Below are 27,777 nucleotides of genomic sequence, written 5' to 3'. Positions count from 1 at the left end.
AAAACACGGCTCTACTGCGGCGCAGCTAACTCTAAAGACAAATGTTACCAAGTGAATCAAGGGCATGTTTGAGCATTTTTTGTGCCATATGTTTATTTTGACCAGTTTCATCAACTCCATCAGCATCGTCTTAAGGCAAGTCGACTGTGCATGTAACCTCATGGCGGCGCGTCAGCGCTTGTCAATTTTTCACCCAGCTTACCTCTGAAATACCAGCAAACTTTTCACAGCGGTTTAGAACCACTGTCATACGGCCTTGGATGTTAGGCCTGACTAGTGCTGCTTCACCAGGATTCAGCGGCCAAAGTTAGTTTGGTACTGAGACTATCGATGCAGATCTATTTGTAGTTGCCGTATGGCTCTAGGAAAACTGAGCCGAGAAATCACCTCACCAACAAAAGTGAGTGTGAGGGGCTATCTCATTGACATCAACTTTCTTAACAGCCACCACTTTTCTTACATTTAGCGCATGGATCAGGTCCAAAAACTTGAGTGGTATGGTGTCCAAAACATCAGTCGCTGTAGTACACTGGTTGAACAGAGAAGGTGGCTGTTCAATTAACCGAGCAAGTCTGAAAAACCAGTCAGCGTCTGTAAATGACTGTTCTTCTTAGGCTTGTGTTGTCTACAAGCAGTGACAATGGCAATGCATCTTGCTCAGCGATACCGAAACTGCCCAGCGTACATGTCTTCAAATCTATATTAGTTCTTTACGAATATTTCAAAAATATCAGATATTTGCACAAGCCTATTTGCAACTCTTTGCTGTGCATACATGTGCGTTCGTCAACTTCACTGCCCTCTGCAACTATGTACTCCCTGCACTACAGATGTCTGTACGACAAGCTGTCTTTATCCCCGTACTGGCACAGACGCAAACATTAGTACAAATAGTGCACTGACATTTTGTCACGCATGCTGTGAAGTAGCAATTCACCAATGTCAATCAGTTTTTTTTTATGTGAATTCGATGAGGCACTAGATTAAGCACCCAACCTGCTCCCACCAACATTACCAAGTGCAAAATTTGTTAGCCACCTATGTTAATAACCAAATTTCTTAGAGCGAATAGCTTTTCTTGGCCTCTTCTGCCCATTTTTGTGGTTGGTCATTGGTAGGACTCGGCAAGGAAATCGTTTGTCTGACTGTTCGTTCACGCTATTCACTTACATTGACAATAGTCATCTATGGTTTGTGCATAATTTTTGGATTTTGGGCATGATGCATTTTTGCATGGGCTTCACAGTGATGTTCAATATACAGTCTTGCACAGCTTGAACAATAACAAGACAACTTCTAAGCATACTGAACATTTGTTCAAGGTTAGTTTTTACTGTGTTACTAACGTCATCAGAGAAAAAAAAATTGTGACCAGTGGGACAATTTCGGCATCCGATGCGCATACCAGACAGAGTAAGACTTCACAGTTTAGAACTCGTGAACTTCAATCACGTATGGCTCAGGAGCGTAGAAACATTGTGAAAATATTTATTTGTATCATTTTTCCTTCTCCAAACATGGGACCTTAAGCATGAGGGAAGAGGATATTACACAGTGTACATTATACAGCAATAAAGTGCACAGTTATATCGGCACTCCAACTAGTATGGTTTCAAAGAAAGAAACAACGACTCAAAGGGAAGCACAGACTGACATGCCTCCCCAGAAAGCACACAGTCCTTGCATTCGTGGGACTCCATACACTCACAATGCCTGTTTCAGGATATATGAAGCGTCGCACACACATGGCTTTTTCTTCTGTAACACATGAGGCATAGCACTTCCGTAGTTTGACAACATATCACTGAATGAAGAAATAAATAAGCCATCTTATATATCAAACAGAATTGAGGGCATCAGTTTTTCTTTTACTCTAAAGGTAAGCCTAACAGACCTTGTGTCCTACAAATGGCATGTTTTGTTTTGAAAGAGAATGAATACAACAAATTACCTGCGGTGAAAATGCATGGATCAGATGTGTGCATATATACACTGAAGCTTATTAGCAAAGCAACTATCATACACGGGCCCAAACATAAACAGTGATTCTGCCTTCTGCCTCACAATCCAACTGTCATCTCTTTGCGACTAAACAGCAATGGAGTGGAAAACACTTCATCATAATAACACTAGGATGTATACTGTACAAGGTTAAAGACCCCCCTAGAGTGACCTAGAATTGGAGAGTGCCCCGAACAAGCTTCCAAAAGTGAAGCCAAACGACCGTAACGCCATTGGGGGCGCTTCCCACGCTAAAGACCGTGGTTTGAATCTCGGCAAAGGGTAGTGTCTTTCTCTTCTTTTTAATACTTCATGTGTTGACGTTTATATTATTTATACTGCTGCTTAATACTTGCTTCCGTTGCTATGTAATGCAAGAAAGAGTGAACCATAACATGGAGGAATAACAGCAAAATTAAATTTTTTAACATCGAGCGCTAATTTTTGCAGTGCCACCTCAAGGGAATGAACAAAACTATCCCGACCAAAGCGTGGCCTCCGAGACCTGTACGCATACACAGGCCTGCCGACGCTGGCTCGACAGTCTTCACTTGCTTCGCTGGCTGTGTTTTCCGAAGCCATCGACGCAAAAGGGAAACAGGCTGTAGTAGCCAACGTTCGGTGACCGCGAAACGGCGCAGTTCGAATACTACATATGCTGCGTCAACGCACGTACTCATACCCTGAATGCATCCCAAGAGAGAAGTCTCCCATCGCTGATGGTATGCAAGAAGCATGCACTCCGGTAAATATTTTGAAAAGTCAAAGTATTATGCCAATAAAGAAGACTGTTCAAGAAGGGTAGTCTTCGCTGTTAACTAATTAAACCTACCTCTATGCACAAATCTCATTTGCATGCACTTAGCTCATGCACACCATTATGTCCACTGTTTTGTTTATAATTAGCAAGAATGAAAGCACAGGCAAAATACCACTTCTTTAGCGCTATTGCGTCGATGGCTTCAGAAAACACAGCCAGCAAAGCCTGTCGAGCCAGCCTCGGCAGGCTTGTGTATATGTACAGGTCTCGGAGGCCATGCTTTGGTTGGGATAGGTTTGTTCATTCCCATGAGGTGGCGTTGCAAAAATTATTGTTCGATATTAAAAAATTTAATTTTTTTGTTATTCCTCCATGTTATAGTTCACTCTTTCTTGCATTACATGGCAACGGAAGCAAGTATTAAGCAGCAGTATAAAGAATTTAAACATCAACGCATGAAGTATTAAAAAAAAGATAAAAACATTACCACTAGCCGAGATTCAAAACCCGGTCTTTTGCGTGGGAGGCAGACATTCTACCTCCGCACCGCGCCGCGTGAGTGCTACTGATCGTAGTGCCCGCAACAGCGTTACGGTTTTTTGGCTTCACTTTGAATGCTTTGAAAGAGCGGCCGTTCCAGACACACTCCATGTTCCAGTACACTCTAACCCCCCCAATGGACTTGCGAAATGGAGCTCCTAATTACAGTCAATGATGCCTTGCAAGAATGCCAAATGAACAAAAAAAAAAGATGAGGGCAGGAGGAGGCAATTAGAATGAGCGAGTACCATACACATAAAGAATGACATGTGTGGAGCATCCAGTGAATCCAGTGATATTCAGTGGTGTCTGGTTAAAGAGTGCGTTTGGTTCTTAACCATAGGTCTCCCATGATTACAAAGTCTGCATATACAAGGACCCTCTGTGAGTGGCCACATGCCTGTCAAAAGCTCAAATACGATGTCAACCAAAGGCACTCCTGAGATCAAAGGCAGGTAACTGCATTTCCTGTCAAAGCTCAAAAAAAAAAAAAAGGTACCAGAGTCAAAGATGTTTTTTAAATAATAATAATAAAGAAAAAGGTTGCTGTTTGGATCAGCTTGCCAAAATCAACACTGTGCATTTGATAAAAAGGGTCTACATGAGACGGCACTCACTCAGTGACATCATCCTTGTCTCTTTTCTATTCAATACCTTGTACATATTGCAGGAGGTGCATGTATACTTTCATTGCTGAGAGAGAGAGAGAGAGAGAGAGAAAGAGAGAGGGGGAAGAACTGCTGAGTGCATGAGAAAACAATCCTACAGAGATGCTCAGGGCACTTTTTCTTTTCATCAAAGTGGTACGACACCATAAAAACTGCAATGACTTTTGCTGCCTGCCAGAAAAGAAAAAAAAAGAGGAGAAAGGAAGATTAGTGTCTTTATGCACCAAACGTGTCATCTGTGGCGTCCTCCTTTCTTTTGATGCAACACACAGCACACTGAGCCTCGTCCAAAACGCACTGCCATCCACTGTCATTCATACCACCTTTCAAGACACTGACCATTCTCACTTCACAAAAAAAAAAAAAGAACCTTTTGCGAACTTCACCAAGTGGAGCCAGCTTTCCTTTTTTCTCTTTTCTTTTTCAGTCTTCCACTTCCCGGATTTTTCGCACACGCTTCCACTCCCCTGTGGTGTAGTTCATCTGAAAGTGTGTCTCTACGATGGCCTGCTTCACGGTGCCATTGGGCTGGACAATTTCTTCCTTGTTCTCACTCAGCCGGATGGTGATCAGGTTTCCAAGCTCAGGGCAAGGATTGGCTGCAAAAAAAAAAGGCATTTGTAGTGTAAATGATGCTGTCTCATACATGGACACACACGTTGCACAAAACGCTAGACTCCAAAGCACAAAGACAAATAACCTCTTCTTTCCCAAGTTACAAATCCATTGTAAGCAGTGGAACTACCTGAAGCAAGCACTCAAGTGTAGACTGTCTTTTCTGACAGAAGTGCGAAAATAAACTAAAATCAACTGTAACTGAAGAAGCACGGGTATCGATGTTATAGTTTTCATTTCTTTTGCTATTTTGCTAGTCTAGGTATTAAATAAAGATGCAGTTTTCCAACTTCCACACCCACATGTTTAAAACTAATTTAAATTTCAAAAGTTTACAAAGCACGGGTCCCACGAAAAAGTAGACATTCTGTGTAGTTTGTGAAAGCAGCCATTAAAACCACACAACACTGCGTTGCATGCATTTACTGGCCTAAACTGGAACCATACATCAGGCTGTGTGCAAAGGTTGCAGAAATATTCAGCTTTTTCCCACACGTTGCGCCCCATAAGCACATGCAGCACTGCTTATTCTGACAAGCCTAATGGCACCAGACAAAACAGTGTAGAGCTCCCTTTTCTATTCTTTTAAGTATTCAATTTATCTTGCATTATTATACAGTAAAAGCTCGTTAAACTGTACCCACTTAAACAGTAGTTTCGTTTTAAACGTAGTAAAGTCAAATCCCCGACTCAGCGGCCATTGAACATAATGTGTTTTGTATCCGCATAAACCGTACCAGCTTATTGCGTACGTGTCAGTTAACACGTACTGTTTCCACTTTTTGTCGCGCAAACACGGCGGTGCATCGTCTCCATCAGGCGGCCCAGCAGAACAACAAACCTCAGAGATCGGAACAACGGCCTCCAAACACGCTGTGCGTTTGCGCGTGAAGCCACATCGTCAACATCATTTCGGCGCTGTGCCACAGAGCATTGTGGTGTCGTGCAAGCGAGGACTCGCATCATGCCGAAGCTCGGATAAAAGAGATGCCGGATGCTCAGTATAGAAGAAAAATTAGACATCATCCGTGCTATCAAACGTGACACCAAGAAGTCGGTGCTGGCACGCGACAGGGATCTGCTGTTGACTACTGTGTATGGCATTTGGAATGCAAGGAAGTTGCTTGGCAGCGCTGCTGCGACCGCGAAGAGATGTCGGCTACGAGGTTCGACTTTTCGCCATCATTGCCTCTGTTGTTGCCGAAGTGTCGACTAGCGACAGTGATGAGGACAGCACGTAAAGTGACAGCACGAGCGATTCAGGCCCGACAGTGGCAGAAGCTGCACGTTATGTCGGCCTGATGAATGCAATCGTCGTGACGAGAACAGCACCCTGGAATGAAAAAGGCGCCCCTAGACTTCTGCAGCACTACCGTGCGCGTGCACGGAGAATACATATCGCCTATAAGGAATCTGCCATGCGAGTGTTTGCCGAGAAGAGAGGACTGGCTGAAAAGCTGACACACTGCTTCAGGAAGTTTGAGGCTGCTGTTGTCGTGCTAGGCGGCCATGGCATCAGACGAAAATGGCACTTTTGTAGCGCGAAGTGAATAACTACTGCACTTTTCTTTTTTCCCCTTTCATCCCACTCTCTCTGAGTTCTGTGTTCCGTTTTCGACAGGTAAGTGGGCGATCTCATGCTATTTCGGTTAAACAGTACTACCATTTAGTACAAATGTTTTCCGGGCTACGGCCAACTACGGTTTAACGAGGTTTCACTGTACAGTTTGCAGCTGTTACAACGAACCTGCATACAACATACTTTCAGATATCACAGACGATTCTTATCCTTTGGTTTGGTCTGCCTATACTATCAACGCAACAAAGCCAGCTTCTAATGAACCAGGCTATCATGAACTATCATATACAACGGACAAATTTTTGGGCAAGTTTTGTCTATATGGCATAAATACAATGTACTTAGCTGCGGTGATGCATGTGTGAAGCAGTGCACTAATGAAACTATCACCTGCGAAATCACTCAGGGAGTTTGTGAAAATGTACTTTTTTTTATGGAACGAACACAAGTTTCCCACAGCTGCGAAATCACTCAGGGAGTTTGTGAAAATGTACTTTTTCTTATGGAACGAACACACTAGCCACAAGTTTCCCACAGCTGCTTGGCATGCAACGCCCAATGCAGGAAATTTTTGGGTCGATGATGCAAGCAGCTCACCACCGCCCACTGTTATTGTCTCAGTGACAAGCAAGTGCCAAGGGTGCCACTAGGACTAACCAGCTTAGCTTCAAATCCATGGCATATGATGTTTCAACAACAACCAGCGACGATCAGAAAACGCATTGTTCTGATAATATCTTTTTTTGTCATCGCAACAATTTACGAAAGACTGCTATTCACGGCGTCCAGCATTTCACTGCGTCTCGTACAGTGGGCAATAGAACACTGGACATTTGTTGATGGGGGTTAACTGTGTTTATTAAGCATAGGCTGCACCACACAGGAATGGGTGTGGTTACGTGGAGATACAGAGAGTAGTGTTTATAGAGATGGGGTAGCCGAACAGCAGGAGAGGAGCGGGAGGGCCAGATGCAGCTTGATACTACGTCTGCTCCAAGTTCGCAGAGAACGTGGGTTGACGCGGCGGAGGGAGCGGAGGATTAAAAGAAGGCGCATGTACAGTGTATAACACCATACCAGACATACCGCATGCCACCATCGAGAGATGGTGGCGCCATCTCTTAATACATCTAGTGCAAAGCATGAGATGCAGTCGAGCTGTTTTACATGCAGTTTTACATGCGTTTTACATGCTCATTTGCGCTACAGGATCGAAATTAGACATCCTTTATCGCAAAAAGGCAAAGTTAAGACAGTTTGTTCTATGGACCACTCTTTTGTATGACTAACATTAGTCAAGGTTTGTCTCACCGGTGGCGGCGACGTGCTCGAGCCAATTAGCATGGTGCTGCACTGGCTAGCTGGCTCCCCACTGTTGTGCCAGTTGTTAATTTGGCCGATGTGCAAATATACATGTGCTCTAGTACAAGGAAACCAACATTGTTAATCTTGCCGTTGTGAGAGTGTATATATGCTCTAGTGTGCGAAAATTGCCATTTGTTGGCGACCAGCATTTGGAAAACGGCAGGCAGCAAGGCCCCGTGCCCGTTTACTGCTTAATTAAACCTGTTTATCGGTTATTTATTTATTTATACATTTATTTATTCTAATTCTGATGTTCTCACTGTTGTTGCAGTGGCCTTTAGATTAAACAGCTGTGTATGCAATGTTCCACTATTTCACATCATGCCAGGGCCCTCATTTTGACAGAACGAATTTTGGGTATATAATGGACTTTTTTCGCAGAATCATTACAGGCCGTTGTAAGAAGTGTCGACTGTATTCCCTAGAAACAGAATTCAGTGGCTATTTCATTGTCAACTGCCATTAAACAAAAATCTCACTACGTACATGAGAATGAAATCACCCACCTCTGGAACCAGCCATGAAACCCAGGATGAGCGCCTTCTCAGAACGTGACACCTTGTTGGAGTTCTTGAACATTTCCTGTGCCTCAGATACTTGGTCCAACTAATTTACAGAAATGAAAAATGAAGAACAAGGAAAAATGGGGAAATGTCAATGCTGAGAACACGAAGGTTACCTTGCAGAGTACAGTATATTGGCAAGCCACATATCGGGATTATCACATATCTGACAGAGGAGATAACACAAAATCAAGCAAACATCATCATAAACTAAGTGTCCGCATCCCTTTCTTTCCCCCTTGTGCAGCAATCACATCTTAAAGTGCAAAGTGAATGCAAATAATAAAAAATAAGATAGGTGTATTCGCTGCACATGCGGGAATCGGCGATAAGCAAGGCTTTCTATGATGTTTACTGAAATGTCTTTACTTCAATGTACCTCAATGCTCCTCGCTCAAGCATGCCGTAGTCCCATTTTGTTGCCTCTGCTTCTTTCTCCCCACTCGGTTGATTTTGATGTGGCTTCTTCACTTCTCTGTAGCAGACTCTCTCTTAATTTTCTGTTGCTGACTTCATCACATCTTGCCTTTTCTTCTGCTTGTCTATTAGGCACATACCCATTCTGGGAGATTGGCAAAGAATGCTTACATACATGTTCCTGTGCAACATTCCCAGTTGCGAATACCCAGTGGCCCATATGTTATCTATTTGGGCACGTAACCAGTGGCTTAAGTCTATTTGTACACATACCCAGTAAAACATGCTCAGTGGCCAAAGTTGTTGCATAATCAGCAATACAGCAAGCCAGCACCCGCAAAGTGGCAAAAGGAGGTGAAGAAAGCTTTACTTTAACCTTTTAACCTCCCAATCCAGAGCTGTACCCGTCATGGGAGGTTGTACCACTATTGCCAATGATGAGTCGCACTTGTTCAGCCCGATGTGCTGCTCGCACAGCCAACGACAAGTTATGGTCGCCATTGATGGAAGATTGCCTTCAAGAGAAGCTTTTCTTTATTTTTTTTTAAATTCTAACCGGAAACCAATCATGCAACATATTTTCCAAACCAGAATGACATAGAAAATATCATGACTACATTAAAGAAATTGAGAAATTTGGTACGTTTCTCTGGAATTAATTTGGGGGTTAAAATTTCAAGGCTGATTGAACTCGAGAGTTTTCAAGTATGAATATTCTCAGCTCAAAGGTGAGAGAGATTAGCTGAAGCAGAAGACCGCCAATCGTATCATAACCGTCTAGCCTTTTCCACTTATGCCTCTCGACTTGTGGCGGCTTCTTTTGCATGAGTGCAGCTTCTTCACATGTAGGCAACTGAAGTTGTTTTTGCGCTGAGTTGACGCAGGCCTATTCACAGCACTTGCAATGCCAAGAGGCCACTATGCCAACAAAAGAAAGAGCACAAATGGCAATTTGAACGGCACAAATTATACCTGTGTTCATGGGTCATCATCTTTCCGACATTGCATGCAAGTGAGCAGGTAAGTATACCAATGAAGCGTCTGAGATTTCATTTATCGTTATTGACTCTGCGGAGAAGGTGGTGGTACCTTGAAGAAGTCCAAATAATTGGTCGGTGATTTATATGCAAATGAATGATTATGGAGGGGGCAGAAATAGGGAATCTATCATGCATAAAGGTGTTCGTAAAGTATAGCTCACAAAGGTTGTTCCTACTCAAACGCAGAACAAACAAAACTATACTGCATGTTGCAATTTACAAGATAGTAATTTCAATACCCATAGAAGGTTGTTTTGTACAACTGCTGCTGGCATTCAACCTTCAGTGCGTCTCATCCATCCCGTTTTTGCAATTTCAGCTTGGCCTTCCGTTCCGCTCGCTGCCTGTGGACCCACATAAAGTCGCTTCTCGTAGATTCAACAATCACAAGCTTAGCACAAGCATGAAAATGTCATGCAACCAGTGCACTAACAGTCCAGCTGCATATGCGTTTGCAGGGTTGGTGGAGTTGGGTGCTTCACGCAAACTTGCCGTGGATTTCCTCTTCAGAACTCTGCTCCAGCAGCAAACATCATCGAACCCGAGAGTGAGGTGGCGGCTGCACTTTACCGTCAGCACAAACAGTGGCTGACACATGCTGTCCATGCTTTAATCTGCCACGTGGATTGGCCTTAAAGGGAAGCTGAAAGGTTTTCCGGAAAAAATGAGTGAAGAGCACTATGCCGTGGTTTTCAACCCTCTGAATTCGAATATCGCATCGAAATTGAGTGAAAGAAAGCGCAAACATATTTTATTTCGACAAAAAGTGCAGCAGCAGACATGCCCAGCTCGCGCGCCTTGTTTCCGCCTGTGATTGGTCGGGGGGCCTCCTGACGTCAACAATGGTTCGGCTTGCAGACGACGAGTGAACGCAACAGCCATCGCCTCTCTTGCAGCGCTGTCGCTGTCGCATGCAAGATCACTTGTAAGGGGTTTATACTTGTACATACTACACGTACGTACATACTTGTACATACTACACGTACGTACATACTTGTACATACTACATGTACAAGCCGATTGCGAAGAGCCGGCCTCTACAAGAAGCAAAAAATGCTGGTGCTAGCACTGCTTTCCACGCGAACGAAGGCGAAGTGTTAGTATCTCCTTGTGTTGGAAATGTTCTTTGGCGAGTATGTTCTTTGCTAAGCTGCATTCAGCGTTCCAGTGAGTACGTTTCCGGGCAAACAACTGTAGTGTTATGTTCCTGCATGCCTCCTCGTAGAACGAAAGCGGTGATGCAATCTTCAGCATTTGTGCGCTGCCCCAAAGCTGTCGGCAATCTACACAGACGGTTTAAATGTGGGAAAAGTTTACCGGCTGTTGTAGCACGTGTAGTATAGAACCTTCATCAGCGCACCATCCGCACGCTACTCGTAACCGGCGAATTCCGTCGGCTATGTGAAATTGTCGGTTTCTTATGTGTGCGAGAGAAGGGGGAGTGCAGAGTCTTGGCGTGAGCAGGCTTTCCAACGCATGCAAACTTTCAGCTTGCACTGCGTTATGGTAGCTGCATGCAGGCTATTTCACAACACTTGTGCGACTAGAAAATTTGCAGCACTTGGCGATGAAACCTGCGTCAAGGGTGGGCGATAAACATGCACCTTCCGTTCAGCGTGCTAACAATTTTTTTTTAGGAAAACCCAAAGCACGCATAATTGATAAACTCCGGTAATAATCGTCACGGAAGTGGTTAGAGCACAACACTTGTTTTTGAGCGCTTGAAGTTGTTTCGCTTCACAGCAGCCTCCCACTTAGCTGAAAGTTACTTGTCTTGCGGGAACTAATGGAACGTCGGAACATCGTCGCGGCCGCTGGTGTTCGTGCAAGCATAGGCTGCACAGAACGCCAGCATGATCGGCCTACAAGTTCAATTGATGCTGCGCACGTCAACTACCACTCCTATATACACACAAATAAAGGAATGTAGGGTCGAGCGAAGCAGATTAGGACTGCACGCATGCAGAAATAAGCCCGGTCAGGCACGGTCGCAGAGACTGCGAAGGAGCGGAACACCAGTGTTGACGTCACTAAGCCGCGGTTTCCGGTCTCCGCTCACATCGTCAGCGTCAGCAGCAGCGCGCGGCGCTCGACGGGGGGCGGAGCTACAGCCCAATTTTAACTGATGATTGCGTCGCTCCTAAGTGAAAAATCCCCCCCAAACTTTTACCTTCGTGGTTTATAAAGTTCCCGCATCTGTATATGAACGTCTTATTGAATTCGACAGACTCTTCAGCTTCTCTTTAAAGGGGTCCTAAAACACCCCTAGGGCTTGGTGAAAGAACTAAGTTCGCAAATAGCATGACGTGTGGAGCTCACAAGCGGACCACAAAGTCACTTTTTTCTCAAACACTCTTTTTTATACAAAAGCCTGCTCCTTACTCTTTCCTGCATGCTTTATTTCATAATATAGCAGATTCCCATATGCCGCTGCTATTGGCCAATGGGTGACATCAATCAAGAAGGGTGTTTGGATCAGTGCGCTTCTTCCTACTGTTGCTGTGCAAATTTATTGAGGCAGTTTAATAAACAGGCTGAAGTAAGCACAAATCCGGTTTCAAATTTGAATTATAATTACATACTTCTGCAATAGGCTGACCATCGTCTGCTCACACTCGGCCACGGCCGCCTGCGTAGGAATTAAATGAAGCAATCGGTGCCATAGCCATCGGATCTTGCTAATTTCGACTAGTTTTTAACACTCAACAAGCCTCGAACCACGTGACACTTCAGGTCAGACCACATGCATGCTTGCCAGCATGCACTCCCTTCTGGCCACTCCTGGTTAAACGCCTTGGCAGACTTTGCCTCGCATTGAGCTGTTGATAGAGCTTCAAAATGCACAAGTTGGATGTGGCTACTATCCGTCCGTCAGGCTGGTGCAGGACAAAGTCAGTCCGCACTACATAGCACAGCCAGACTGGAGTATATAAGAGCGAGTGGACACTCAAGCCCTGTTGTCCGCAAAGCAAAGACTGCACAAATACACTACAGTTGCGTGTAGCTGCAGTCTGCTATGTAATGTAAATAGCACAGCCACCACGGGGTGCCGCGACGATTGCAATGGCTAAGCGCACCGAAGCTCACTGAGGAAAACTGCATTTGGCCCAAAATCGGAAGTAGCAGCGCGCCACTGTCACGTTTAGTAGGTGGAGCGTTGTGGGGCTGCCTCGCTCCGCTGTAGCCTTCACAATGCAAGTCATTGAAGAAGGAGCAGAAGCACCACAAATGGGATCATACGCAACCTTTTACTGCCAATAGCTCTGCTTCTGCTGAACGAATTGAAGTGCCTTTTGTAGCAAACCATTTCTAAAATAGTCTATTTTAACTTCAAGTGCATTTCTCAACTTGAATAAAAAGTGATTCAGGGCCCCTTTTAGGAGCAAATGACAGAGAAACCCAGAGAAGCCACCTACCATAATACAGAAAGATATCTTGGTTTTTTGGAGAAAAACTGGAAAACAAAGCTTCCCAAGCAATGGAACATTGGCACGCAATATAGATGTGAGCAACAGTCCGGGGATGTCATAATTCTTTTCTTCTTTTTTCACCGCAGCCTAGGCATGCAGGTTGAAATAATGTGGTATAGCCTACTTGTGCCTGTTTGACCAATGTAATGCAATGGGATAGTTTCACACTGCACAACTGTGCTAGAAGAAATTAAGATTTGCTGCTTGATGCCATGGTCTCTAGACTGGTGCTCTTGACGGTACAGTGTGATCTACTTTTTAAGCTCAATACCTATTTAGTATTAAAGTCAACATGACAAACACGTCAACTTCGGAATGAAAAAGCACTTTATCTGAAAGCTTAGATAGACACACGATTGACAAACAGTATTTTTCAGGTCTTTACATAAGAACTGTGCTGTAATCGGTGCTGGTGTAGCTTTTTTGCTGTTTTCTTTTACTGGAGTAGCCCATACTGCACATGTTAATTCTTAGGTACCAAAGTCACAGACAGCTGGCAACATTCTTTTTGTTCAGTAAGAATAGACTCCCAAACATATGCAGCAGCTGGTTTGTAAATCTGATTCTCTCCGTAAATCGGTCTGCAAAATCCGATTCCAACCACAATGGGGGCATGCGGCCACTCACCGAGAGGGAGAGCCCAACGCGCTGCTGTGGCTGGGTGGTGACCACAACTGCCGTCTGCTGCGACACCACGGGCTGCACCTTCTGCACCGCGATGTGCTGCACGGCCGCAGTGGTGGTGGCGCTGTTCAGGGCACCCAGTTCCCCTATGGTGGCCGTGGTGCGGCGCACCACTGCATTGGGCGGTGCTGCAACCGTCACCACAGTGCTCGTTGTTGGGGCCACCACAGTTGCTGCCGCCGACGCCATGCTGCACAACGGTTAGTTAAAAGAGCAGATGTTCACATATATATATATATATACCTGGAAATTAAATCTAACCTACGAAATCAAAAAATGCAAGAAAAAAAAAGTAAACAAGTGACGAACACTACACCATATCATTAATTTGAACAATGTTAACTTTTATTCGACCTTTATCACCCTGAATACTTCCTGCATGCTACTATAAAAAAAGCAACGATAAATAACTACAACTGCCCTAAATAATAAAGCGTGTAAAGGATAACTGTAACCATGTAAGGCATCATTAAACTGCTGCCACCACACTCATTGTAGCAATGAGCACAGTGGCACAGAGAAGGGTGCAAAGCAACCTCTGTCTAAGGTGCCTCGACGCTAGCATCGCCGTTTATGGAGAGACAGGAAATGCTGTAGTGGAATACAGCATCAGAGATGTCCTCCAAGATCATCAGTGCAGAGGGGGCACGAGCAGGCATAAAGCAGCCATAAAGCAGGCATTACGCAACACTGACAATCTTGGAGGCCATGTATTAGGCCACCTATGCAACCGCTTTGTTGGCAGCATGACGCATTAAATTTCTTTTCCCTGCGTGGCTGATACGGTGGCGTAACAAACGTACTAAGACTGTGATAACAATGCAAATTTGGGTCACCTACACCATTTTGTTTTTATGTGCCTATACCAATGGGTGTCTTTGCATGAGAAGTGCAATTTCCAGGAGGTGTTTTCCTCAGCTGTACAACTGCACAATACACTTGAACTTCGTAATAACGAGAAGGGATCTAACGAAATAATGGGTATAACGATGTAAATGCAATTCGCCAAAGAATCTCCATAGAGATACATGTATTCAAAACCTTATTTTAACGAAGTACAATTGTTTTTCCAATGGCCATAACAAACTAGATTCGTCTCTGAAACCAAAAATACCAGCCACTGCACACCGAGCATATCGCTTTCTGCCGGGTTCTGCATTCGTATGGTGTGGCAGTTAAAATTTCCAGTGTCGAATACGCCATCACCGCCACACACAAGCAGCACTTATTGCTTATCACACCTCTCTCTCACTGCGGCACATGGCTGGGGAAACTAGGCGCGCCCTCTGAGATTGCTATCTCAAAGGCCCCACCTAGCTGCACTGTGCCATATATCGATGACGCTTGCACACAGCGTGCTAAAAACCAGTGCCTGCACTTCTCTCCACCACTGCAGTGTGTCGCACTGTGCTGATGCAGCCAAGCATGACCTCCAAGATTGCGTGAAACTGGCACGCACCGACCAAGCTAAGCCGGCGCGCTCACACAGCAGAGCCACAGGACCACAAAAAACACCGGATAAGATAGTTTCGTGTTCAAGGGCTGAATGCGTCCACGAATATGTCTGCGTTTCTGACGCTGTTACAAGCGCTGTCGGCCGTATACTTCGACGGATTTGCGAAATCTTGTGAAAGTGAAACTACCTCCGAAAGTCCAATACCCCCCCAGCTGCGTACATAGTCGGTACACTGCGATGTGTGTCACGTGATGCTCGAACACGACGGGCTTCGTTCGCATCACAGCGTGCTGGCTGTTCTCTTAGACTACATCACTGTCTCGCTAGTTCCACGACAATATGAGCAAGCCAAATGGAACGCAAAATTGAAAGACCATCACACTGAAACATAAGGACGTTATCGTAATGACTGTCATGTCAGGTGCTAAAAGTTGCGTGTTGCACATGCCAGAGTCTTTTACTGTTGCTCTATCAAATTTTCATCTCATACATAGCGGTTCGGCAGGCCACGTAGCTGTAGTCTTCTTTGCATATTCAAAGTAGTGCGTACCACTGGACATACACTGCAGTAAAGGGCAATAGTTGGTATAACGAACGGATATAATTAAGTAATTTCGGCTTCCACTTCAGCTTCATTTAACGAGGTTCGGGTGCATGGTCACATTTGTACATTGCACGGCTAATCCGGGAAGCTTGGCAGGTACGCACCACTTCATGTTATTTGAGGCTGCATAATACTTTCCCTTCATACTTTTGTAGGGCAGCTTTATTAGCTTCCTTGGAAATCCGAGCCCCAACGTTCCACATAACTCTTTTAGAAAAGTGTGAATGTTTTCAAGCATAGCTGCATGGAGGCTTCTAAGGTCTATCGAATGTCTCATGTTTACAGGAAAAAGGAGTGTGCTGCAGGGGTGTGCTGCAGGGGCGGGGCACAGCTATTGGCATGCATGATGTGGCTGTGAAAGTAGAAGTGCCGATAAGAAAGCGAAACAAGCTGCTGAAAAAACGCAAAAGTGAGAAGATAGACATGTGTGCTGGGAAAAAGAATTGGAGAACCAGAAAGGGACCCCAGCACTTTAGTCAGTCAGCTTTGTGGATGCCTCCTTCAGACATCTCTTTGCGCTCCAAACATTCGGATTTATAGGCTCTGGTTCAAGAACATAAAGGACACATACCGTATTTACCTGCATCGCGATCACACTTCTCTTTTTTTTAGAAAAGCAGCTGAAATTTGGGGGTGCGATTGTCACACGAGGTAAAATTCTTGGTGAAATAATGTGTGGCACCGAGAATCGAATTTGCTTTGGTAATTTTAGTACAAAACTGCAATCACTGACCAACCCTTTGGATGCCCGATTCTTCAGACATGCTCAATTATTCAGAAATCCCAGTGGCACCGCAATGTTGTCCTTAGAACCAATGTATGGCGAATTTCAGGTGCCACACAGTATGTTGCTCAATCTTTTAGAATGATCTGGGTGAAGTAGGTCACAAACGTGGAAGCTACAAACCAATTTGCCACCATTCTGGCTGTCGCACATGGCTTCACTCTCATTGCTGAGGCAATTCCTCAGCTTCCAGAGTGTAGTACAGCCAATGTGAAGAGCTTTTCATCGATTCAATACCAAAGAGCAATTTCAGTCACCAACTCCAACAAAGTAGCACTGGTTAGGCCTAGTCAGTGGAGGGTGGCAGGCAGGAAGCCATTGCATGAATCTTGCACCATATACTAAATCGAAGATGAAGCATGAAGTCATGAGTATGAGTTGGTCTGATGGCAGCACGTGTGAAGCGGATTCGTGGGCGATCAGCCGGCAGCCACTGCGAACGCCTACCTAGTTTATGTATGTGCTTAAATGGATGAAACAGCACAAGCTCACACGTGGGCACAATACAGATAAAGTTCCAAAACTGACTTTGTGCAGCACAGATAGGATGGAAGCAGACAAGATTGGAGTAGCTCTGGGAGCAGCAAATTGGTACTCTGGAGCACGTTTGAAGCAGGAATTTCCCGTTTTGGAGCAGCTTAGTAAAGGTCAACATGAGTGAAATACAGGCAGACTAGAAAAGGCGTTCTTTATTTGACTTTGTAGAACACTATTAAGTAACTGCAAAACAGTTCTGCAGAAGCTCGCAAGGTGGAGGAAAGTTTATGAATGGGAAAAATTGTACTTCATCTGACCATAGCATGAAGCGACAATGGAAACCCATATGGGTTTCTCTGAAACCATGCATAAGTTGCGTATCGAATTTGCCAACTAAATGTGGCCAAAAAGCAATAACTCCGTAATTTATACGACAAAAACATTTTAATTTCCTCTCGACACCTTACAATGCGCCGCCAAAAACACCCACACTCCAAAGATGCTCACGCTGAAACAGGTTGCTTAGGCTTGGATTCCAGGGCTAAACACAAGCCAAAGCATGACTATGGCCTATAGCCTATGTGGCTGGCACTGAAGACGCACATCTTGGTGTACATGGCAATTTCATTCAAAATTAGCTTGGGCGCAAGTTGTTACAGCTGAACTGTTTGGCACAAGATGGCGCAATCAGCATAGCGTTTCCATCCCTGCACAGCTTAAATTGAAGAGTACTTCAGGAGGACAGCCTGCTGGGCTAATTGGCCTTGTATTATAACTATGGTGGCTTAGCACAAAGGATAAACAAGCACAAAAACAATGAGACAGACATTGACGGGTGCTTATTGGTGAGTGAAGAAGGATGTTGCACACATGAACATCGCACATGTCTTGCAATTGTTCGTGTATGTTTCATTGTTTTCATGTCCGTTTATCATTTGCGTTAAACTACCATAGTTAAACTGACAGCATTGCAGAGTCAAGATCGCGTGCGTGACATCTGCGCTTTACGATGATGCACAGTGCATATCAGCCTGTGCAACGAGCAAATGCAAACTGCACCCATAGACTCAACCATCCCAAAATTTCAAGTAGTGTTTATATAAGTGAATCGCAACACAAAGGAAAAGCCTGTAAACAAGTTTTTTACCGTGCTGATGTTGTAAAAAAAAACAACGAAATATATTTTGCCACTGAAGTTTGTCTTTCAGACTGCTAGATTGTTTGGAGCAGTCATCTGGGTCCAAAAAATTGATTGGCAACAGTTTTTGGTTACATGCTTCAAGTTAAAAAAAGGAGAGAATGGCGTCAGAGGGGGAGGATCACCGATTGAAAGCTGACTGTGCGACTTAATGCTTCCTTCTTGTGTTTTCTTTCTTTTTCTTGTTTTTTTTTATTCTTTCTTTTTCTCCCCCTCCATGCACACAACACCCTGCAGTTTGTGGTGCAATCAGTACGAGAGAAAAATAAAAACATTTTTGATGACAAAACTGGGGAGTGCAATCATCATGCAAGAAACAGAGTAACAAGTTGCACGATAATGAGCACATCTGTACATTTCAGACAGCTCCGCTGTAAATGCAGTTTATTTTGGTGACTTTTTCATTTGCAAGTGTACTTTCATTAACACTTAGTGTCATAATTTCAGTGGTGTAATCTGCACCAAAAATTTACGAAATTGAAGTGAAAACTAGAGCTATAAATTGCTTCAATGTTTACCTTCATGTGCGGCTTTATGACCAATTGAGCTACAGTGCCATTAACCACACCTTAAGGCAAACTTCATTGCTGTGAAACTCCACCTAGAAGTGAAACTTGTGAAAAACCATCTGCCTTGTGTAGAAGCCGTGTCAGTGAAAGCAGTGTTAACTGAACATAAAAGTGATGCTTCTAGAGTTTTTGTTTGTTCCAGCAATCGTGATGGGCCCTTACCGCAATGCTTAGTTTACTTGTATGGGTTACATGCACAGATGCTTTTCTTCTTACCAAGATTTTTATTTAAGGGCATAAGTATGCAGGAGAAGATTACAGAAGCAAAGATACCATAAACTACTACTAAGGATGTCAAAGCATCTCTTACAATGTCAAGCAGTCTGCAGTTCACATATCGGGACTAAGCATACACGTACAGAAAAAAATTTCAGCCACCACATATGCAAGATGTAAATCTACAACTGTGTGTGCTCCCAGTAATGTAGGCTTCGGCAGGTACAGTTGACGACCGATAATTCGGACTCCACAGTGAACATAAATAAGTCCGAACTATCGAACGTCTGAAAAAAACAAATGTATCCAAAAAAAGATTATTTTGTTTACGTTTATTCTATTTTTGTATTATTTTATTTACGAAGGCCTTTATGCAATGAAAAAGTGGCCGATTCATTGCTGCACACACTTCCGCTTATGTGCAACCAAGTCCACCTGTATTTCTGCCAGTTTTGTGTTGTCTCTGTATGTCGATGCAAGGACTGCAAAGGCTCAAGTCAGATTCGCATGTGAAGGCTCTGGAGCACACAGACCATCTACATCATCCGAGTTGCAGAGAGTCGCAGTTTGAAGGTGGAACAACTTGCTCAATTGTTTCGTCATCGTTCAGTTCAACACACAACGACACTGCGCTGTCAGCGTCTGCAAAGTCTTCAAATGTAACTGCAGCAGGAATTGGCACACCGTAGCCTAGCAGGTCATTAATGATGTCGGCATTTGAGCTCGTTGTGGTAGGCGGCAGTTCAGGTTCTTCAGTTGTGGAGTCTAACTGGGAGGGCACCGTTGGTGCTATTTGACGTGGACTGCCGATAACATTATGAGAAATACTTTTTGGAGCCAGCAGAGCACTGTCTCGAACGCATACTAAACAAACAAATAAGCACATAATGGCAAGACACTCACTCTGGAAGGCATATTCAACAAACAAGAGCTGGCCATGCACGGTGGTGCCGGAATGGATGTGATGATCGCAACATTGATGCAACCTCACAATTCAGGCAAACACCTCCGAGATTGCATTTAGAGTTAAATCACTGGGCCTCTTCGATTTTCGGAGTTCTGGCAGCCCGCTGGCAGCCAGTTAGTTCCAGTCCTGATAGGAAGTCACGTGGGCTGGGATCCCAAGACAACCCGAACCTACCCAAAGTTTGCAAAATTGAGCACCGGGACAGCTGGCCGAATGCAAACATGCTACCAGCATGGCAGCGCCCGGCGAGGCCGGCCACGCTCAGCGTATTCAGCCCATTTATGCGTTGTCAGCTTGAAAATATATAGTTGCATTCAGGGATAAGATCACTTTTGCGTGATTTCGCGTGTCTCGGCACAGGACGCACATTGGGCCAACATCACCTTGTGCAGCACAACAGATGGCCTCCGACGCATCCGGTGACAAGACGCGAAATCGTGCATAAGTGATTGTATCCTTGAAAGTTGAAAGCGATAGCTCGAGGGTCCCTGCTTGCAGCGATTGCGTCACCCACCGGCGACATTGATGAGTTGGCATTGTGTCATTACTTCACAAGACATGAAAAAGCACGATGTCGGGTACGTCTTATACGCATAAAACTTCATACCGCCCTGCTTGGGCTTCGATTTCAGAAAGTTTGTCGTGGCTGATGGTGCTTCTTTGACCTTAAGGAGCTGGAGACGGGGCTGGCGCATGCAAATGCTCGCCGCCTGTGACCAGCGAAAAGTTTCACACGAAAAACAACATTGGTTGCGATCATGAGAGCGATAAGCCAATGTACGTGTGTCTAATGTATGTGTGCCTATTACTCAACCAGTGCATTCTTACATCAACAGCCTGCAGTTCAGACACATATCGGTTTCGAGCTGCCACCAAAGCATACGACGAAGACATGGAGTGAATACGGGCTAGCTGCAATGCCTTCGCTAACTGCAGAAAAAGGAGATATCTCCGCATACATATGCGAGATATGTGAAAAGGAACACCACCAGAGAAAGATGAACCGAAAATGTACCGCAATATGTGTTAATGAGTGCCTACAACTTGCGTGAAACACGATGCAGATAACATGCACGCATGAGAGCGCGGCGCACTGATCACCGCCACGAAGAAGCCTTGGGGACACACACACATACACACACAAAAGCTTCAAACGGTTCACCCCTGCTCATATCAGACCGCTTCGCAATGCGGAACAGTGCATTAGCACCCAAAAAGATGCTAGAAGTAAGGAAATTCAAAGATGACCGTAAACAGTTGGCTGAGCGAGATAAATTTTAAGTCCTCAAGCAGCCACGTTGCAATCCGTGAAGTCCCCGCAAAGATAGTGGAGAGCACCCATCGCCTCTTTTAGTAGTCTGCTAGCCAGAGAACTTCCAGAGAGCAGCCAGACCAAAATCGTCCTGGCAGGTTTTAGCAGCCTGTGGGTAACCAGAACCGTCCAGCCCGAGCAAAACGAACGCCTGGTGGAAGTGCGTGGCGCGGTGGGCGGAGCAACCCGAGAAAAACGAAGACGCTCTGGCTGGCTCTGGCAGACCGCGGGTAGCCAGAAATGGCAAATCGAAGAAGCCCCCTGAGGCGCAGTGCTGCGACCAAGGCAAGGCCTCGGGGATTACCATTTATCATGTAATCTCTGAAGCCATACTAGATGGCTCGTCAAGGTTGCCAGAGGAGATAATGAAGGCAGAGTCGGCGTGTGCTGCAGCCACAGACGGAGTCCGCATAATCGAATGTAGAGCTGGAGGCTGTCCGAAATATCAGTCGTCTTTACACATTAAGTCTAAGGGGCACTGGCGGTGCTGCAAAGCTGTCCGAATTACCAAGCATGACCGAATAACCGGTGTCCAATTTATAGGTCAACGACTGTATTCAACCTTTTTTATTTATTTACACAAGCCTGCATTACAAAGAGCACACATCATTGCACACTTACATGTTTGCGTGGAGGAGGAGGAGACACAGCAAAAACAAACAAGAAATGAAAAAAAAAAGGAAAAGTGGCGGCAGCATAATGAGGCTGCACCGGGGGTGCCTAGGCAACGGAGAAGACTTTGCTTGGCCACTTAGCAGCCGTGCGCTCCACATTGAGTGCGTGCGCATTGTTGCTCCTTGGCGCTTCAGTTTGTGTGCGCCTATCACGATGAGTGTCGTGAAGTGCAGATCTCATGCCTGTGACCTTGACTGCTGTCAGTTTAAGCAGTGTTCAGCAACTTTAGTTCAGAGCTGTTAGGCTTAATCTCCGCTGCAAGCTTACGCTGTTTGTACCAGTGCTCGCACACTCAAACTTGGTAGGTGTTTGCCAGTAGTTGCCACTGCCTATTACCTGCCCAAGAAACCCAACTCCGCTTCATATGCCTCATCTCTATGCAATCGTCTACGGGTCCAAACACACATGAGAGGTGAGCTTCTCGCAATGGCATGCCGCATGGCACACCCGCTGGCTAGGCCTAACCAGCGCACCACATCGGTAGTCCACGGCCAAAGTACCAGTTTGGTACCAAGTCAACAAAATGTGTCACAGTTGCTGTATAAAACTTGAAAAGTGGAGCAACAACCCTGACAATGAAAATGAGGGCACGGGTATCACGGACAACACTTCAGCGGTAGCAACTTGGTTTGCAGTTGCCATATTTATGACATTGAACGCAAGCAAATCAGTCCGAGAAATTGAACGAAACACTGTATGGCATCCGAAATTTAGATCTTACGCTAGTTCTGTAGAGTTGGTGCCGGTGCTGCGGGGAATTTCGAATAATCGAGCAGGTCTGAAAATTTAGTCAGCAGCTTACATTTCTCTGTATCAGTTCTCACTTTCTTTTTTCTGTGTTACAGTTAAGCCTGGATGTCAGGAACCTATATGTAACAAATTCCTGGATTTCATGAACTTTTTTCAATCCCTAACGCCATCTCCATAGAAGACCATGTATTTATGACCTCCATTTAACAAAGGCACCGTGGTGATTGACCTTGATATAAAGAATTTGCGGCCCTGATGATTTATTATCTTGAGCCGTAACCGTAACTGAAAATTTGTATGCACAGTGCATATGTTTTGTAATTTTAAAGACTATAATATAATGGGCGGGCTGCAAGAAAAATGCATACGACCACAGCGAGTGAGTATGTGTCACAATGATGATACGAGAGACTCTAGAACCGCTAACGCTGTACAGCGGCAAGCAGAGCAGCCTCCTCACATAGCCTTTCAGATTGTGAGCCAGCGCCATTACTGCACCGGGCGGCCGGGCTGGCGGACCATCTCAAAGGCCATGACCTGAAGCTTTTGCTCATGAAATTGTGACATCAGTTTGGCGCTCATCTACGTTAGGCTTATTCCTATCTCAGCGTGCCGATGGGCATGCTCTCATTGTTGGCGGTGTTGGTTCGCTGTGAGCATGAGTTCCGTGATTAGAAAAGACAAAGTTTTATCTCTTGAAAGCATATCTGCAATCGTGAATGTGGTTTCCACAGGCGAGAAGGATGTCGCTGCCTGGTTCAACATCCCAGCCAGCTCCCCATTGACAATTTTGATTTCGAGAGAAGGTATCCACAACGTAGTGGAGTAGGGCACCAATTGCAGGGAATAAAAAGGCTAAAGACATCTACGTATGCTAATGTTGACAAGACTGTTTTATGTGGTTTCTGGACGCACATGCTGCTTATACAGTGGAATTTCAATAGCCGGGAATCGTTTAAGTGGAACTGCCACTAAAACAGAACATCACCCTCATGGTTGGCTGGTTGGTTTTGTATTCATGTAATGCTCTCTGCAATGTCTCTCTTTAAATGGCACTCCTGATAAACAGAACTGATTTCCCTGGTGGTCCCTTGAGGTTCCGTTTAAAGAGAGTCCACTGTAAGTGACACAACCCTACAGCAGTGACGGTTTGACAGAGGCAGATGCACTATTTGAGTTGCCTACTGCAAGGAAGGTTATGGATGCATTGGACGTCTTGCGTCGTCATGTCGGCTCACAGGACAATAAGGCAGCTTTGGATGATTTAATTTCATTGGAGCGTCACGTAACGTCATTCCTTGTGCGAAAACAGCAAGAAAGATTGCACAGATTTTCCTGTTAAATAAATGTTTCAGAAGTGAGTCAACTAGGATTGGCATCCGCTGCATTTTGTTTTTGCATGATCTATGCTAGTTTTTATTCAAAAACTGTGTGTAGCAAAAACCTTTATCTAACACAAAATTGTGAAATGTTTTCAATTTCGTTATATCAATGTTTAATTGTACTTTGTTTTCTTGTTGCGAAGACTGCAGGTGCTCAAACATTAACCTTCCTATATTCACAAATTGAAACATGCAAACATCCCAATCACATGCTTCAATTCTCAGATATGTGCCAATGCTTCGTCTACGAGTTCTGCATGTGTGCAGCCTTCAAAAAATGTTGTTATACAAGTGATGTGGCTTCACTACCATCATCATCAGACTATTTTTTACGTCCACTGCATTATATTTATTTTTATACTATCATTTATACAATACTGAAAGCAAGCAAATGGGCCTATAATTTTTCAATTCTTTAACGCCTCCCTTCTTATGGATTAGTATAATGCTGGCATTCTTCCAGCTCTCTGGTACACTTCAAGTCACGAGGCATTGCATATAAAGGGCCGCAAGCTTTTCGAGTATAATATCTCCTCCATCTTTAATTTAATAAACTGTTATTTCATCTTCTCCTACCAGTACCGTTTATAGTGTAAATATATGTGATTCCGGCGAATTACGCTATTAGCCATATACGCTGTGCTAGAGGTACAAACCCTGTGCTCGCATCCACACTTGTGCTGGGCGGCATGGCCTCGTGTGGTTGTGCTGGTGCAGCGGTGCCCTGCTCCAGTGTAGCCCCTGGCTTGGTTGTGGTCCCAACTTGGCTTCCAGTGCCCCCTGAAGCTGTTAAGAGATAGAGAACAGCGGGTTAGAAAAATTGCATAATAAAAAGCTCATGGACGACAATGTCACAAGACAAATGTTTAGGAGAGTAGCATGACTTCAGAGTAAAGTCCATGCGGACTTTATTAGTGTTACCCAAAATGTCTCGCATAGTAGCATTGGCAGTTTAAGAAGCACACTTCCAATCAGTATACAATTGCCGGCAAATTTTCTTGAGCTTGGACATGGCAACAAAAATGTCCAAATTATCAGGCAGTCTGAAAAACTGAATTTCAATGGTAAAATAAATTTTGTTGTCTTTTGACAAAAGCAGCACAGCAGGAAGTTTGTTCACCAAATTTTGCTGTGTGTTGTGCTTCATAGATACTAGACAGTTTATGTCTAGCGTACGCAACTTATAGCGTACGCTATACACTATGGTATAGCATACGCTAAGCAGCGAACGTTTGTTACAGTTTTAGTTGCCCTGCAAGATGTTCGAATCTCAGAGGCCATATGTCGTCGCTGCGGCTATCTCCTGACACGAGCGATAGGTGGCACCGACATCGGGAATGTTTCTTTCGTTAGGCTTCGACTCGTTCGAAATGAGAAACGATCTCGAAAACTATGCAAGGTTATCTACAATACTCTGTCGTCAAAGCGGCCTGAGACTAAGCGAAAGTCATTTACACAGTCATTTGTTACAAATGATGTGAATTTTACAAAAAGAACACCAAATTCAATTCGAAGCGAACAGGTGGGACTGCTGCCATGTTTTCCAGAAAACTATGCAAGCAACGCAATGACGCTAGCACCAAATCTGAGAAATAGCGTGTGTATGCAATACACTATCGGTTGTTTAGCGTTCTGCGCATGCGCAGTAACCACCCACTATATTTTAGCGTAGGCAATGGTATTGGGGGCGAGCTCCACCACTGGAACAGCTGGCGCTACCGTCGGCATGACGTGGCATGAGGGATCACGTGGACACAGCGGCTGCGTCGGCTGCTTCAGAAGTGCCGAAGCGAGCTGAAAACTAAAGTTTAAAGTCCCACCTGTGCCACGGTTCTGATTAAGTGGTCAGGCTTTACCACCTTGGGTGTCTGCTTGACATTTAAAAGTACTATAATAGATAGTGGCTGCCTTTGGAGGCGTGCAGCATGGTAGGCTACGGCTCGGTGCCGCAGTGCCGGATGTATGCAACGGAGCCCGGCGTCAGCCTTATTCACACGTAGCTGCAGGGCAAGGAGCTGTGTCAAGCTTCGCTGGCAAAACTTAGAACCGGCAGACAGCCATTGGCTACAACTCAGGTATGCAGCAAGCACAGATGCAAGGAATATTGTTACTACAGTGCCGGGACTGCGATGTTCGGTGAGTAGCAGAAAACGCACACTGATACGTTCACCCGCACTCACTGCTCGGCTAGTGTCACGACGGTTTGGTCTATGAATTTGTTTATGCTGGACACTGGCAAGTTTACAGAAAAGAAAAGGAAGTGGTAAGAAGCACATTAAACAAAGGCATGGCATATGGTCATGTTTGTGTTATGAATTAACGCACTGAATTACGAAAAAGAAGCAGCGCGAAATCGCCCACTGAGTGTATACAGTGTGACGCAACTTTAGAAATAATATTGAAACGTCCAAGAATTTAGAAGAAAAAAAATATTGAATCGTCGCGACAGCACATCACAGTCGCCGTAAGCATCGAAGTCCCTTGTTAAAACGAAATTGTTTTTGAACAGCTCTGATAACGTCTACGCAAGAATGGTTGCTTGTGGACTGTCAAATGCTCACATTGTGCGGCCTAAAGTTTGCAGCACAGTGCGAAAATGCTCTCAGTGAAAGCAAAACATTGTGCGCGGACATGCATGCAGACCCGCAGTCAGTCGCCGCGAACCCATGCAATCGCTGCATGCATTGAGGCTTCATTCTGTTACGCGCCCTTGGTTATACAGACCACCCACTTTAAGAACATAGTTCACATAGTTTGTGCTCAGCGATTGTTGAACTTTCACGCAAGCCAGTTCGGCAGACTCCATCGCGGTGACCAAGCGCAGTGGCTTTCACTGTTCGTATTCAGTAAAGAGATGGCGTCTGTAAACGATTCTGTGCTTTCAGTTTGCCCAAGATTATTATTTCTGCAGTAATAAGGTTCCCTCGTTTTGAGAGTACTTACAGAAACGTGCAGGAGGGCTGCCGCACGGTGTTTTTATTAAGCGCCGTAAGCCAAACATATGAAGAGCACACCGCGCGATTCCTCATATTACGCAAGGGAGGCGCTTCCGATAGAAGGCGACTCTGTAAGTCCTCGCCCCCAATAGCGCATGTTAAACTAAAACTGTCTACTAGCTCAGACCTGCCAACCTTAGGAGTTGAAAAATAGTGTAGTCAAATCCAAAAACACTAAATATATATAGCGAAAAAACCAAAATTCTTTTAAAAGTCAATACATTATCTGTTCATAATATATATAGATATATATATGTATAAACACCACAGACTTTGTTCTCTGGGGACACTGTGAACAGGCAAGCTGCCATAACAGCCATACAAAATTGATAAACCCAATCGCACTGCTACTGGTAGATCAGCATAAACGAGCGCATTCAAAAAATTTGCGTTCAAAAATTGATAGGCGCACGTAACCTAACCAGTGCAGCTTCAACATTTGCAATTTGGTGCCCAATAAAAAAAGCCTTTTTACAGCGGCCATACAACTATTCTAGTGGCTGCAGTAGGGCACTCAGAAAGCCAACAAATCACCTTGCCAGAGAAAACGAGGGCATAACCGACAGCCTGAATGGCAGTAACTTTGTTTACTGTTGCCATGTTTGTGACATCGCACATGCACACAAGTCCAAAAAAATATTAGCAACACACCATTCAGCATCTCAAATTTCAGTAATTGTTATACGTTG

The 27,777-nt window shown here is 44.7% G+C and overlaps 1 protein-coding gene across 5 annotated transcripts in view; it reads right to left on the bottom strand.

Moving 5' to 3' along the window:
- Positions 1–1,472: 1,472 nt before the first annotated feature.
- LOC139057450 (negative elongation factor A-like) overlaps positions 1,473–27,777 on the bottom strand; it is a 54,295-nt gene continuing 27,990 nt past the window's right edge. For all 5 annotated transcript variants that reach the window (XM_070535745.1, XM_070535746.1, XM_070535747.1 and 2 more), the window contains 4 exons: positions 24,749–24,878; positions 13,646–13,892; positions 8,035–8,134; positions 1,473–4,568 (listed from right to left, as the gene is read on the bottom strand). In XM_070535745.1, the coding sequence (XP_070391846.1) occupies positions 4,393–4,568; positions 8,035–8,134; positions 13,646–13,892; positions 24,749–24,878 (653 nt within the window). In that variant the 3' untranslated portion in view covers positions 1,473–4,392. The remainder of the gene's footprint in view (positions 4,569–8,034; positions 8,135–13,645; positions 13,893–24,748; positions 24,879–27,777) is intronic.

Source organism: Dermacentor albipictus, chromosome 3, assembly GCF_038994185.2.
Source record: "Dermacentor albipictus isolate Rhodes 1998 colony chromosome 3, USDA_Dalb.pri_finalv2, whole genome shotgun sequence".
In the NCBI taxonomy this organism is placed as follows: domain Eukaryota; kingdom Metazoa; phylum Arthropoda; class Arachnida; order Ixodida; family Ixodidae; genus Dermacentor; species Dermacentor albipictus.
Note: the sequence above shows the minus strand (reverse complement) of the source record. Positions and strands in the feature narration are given on the sequence as shown.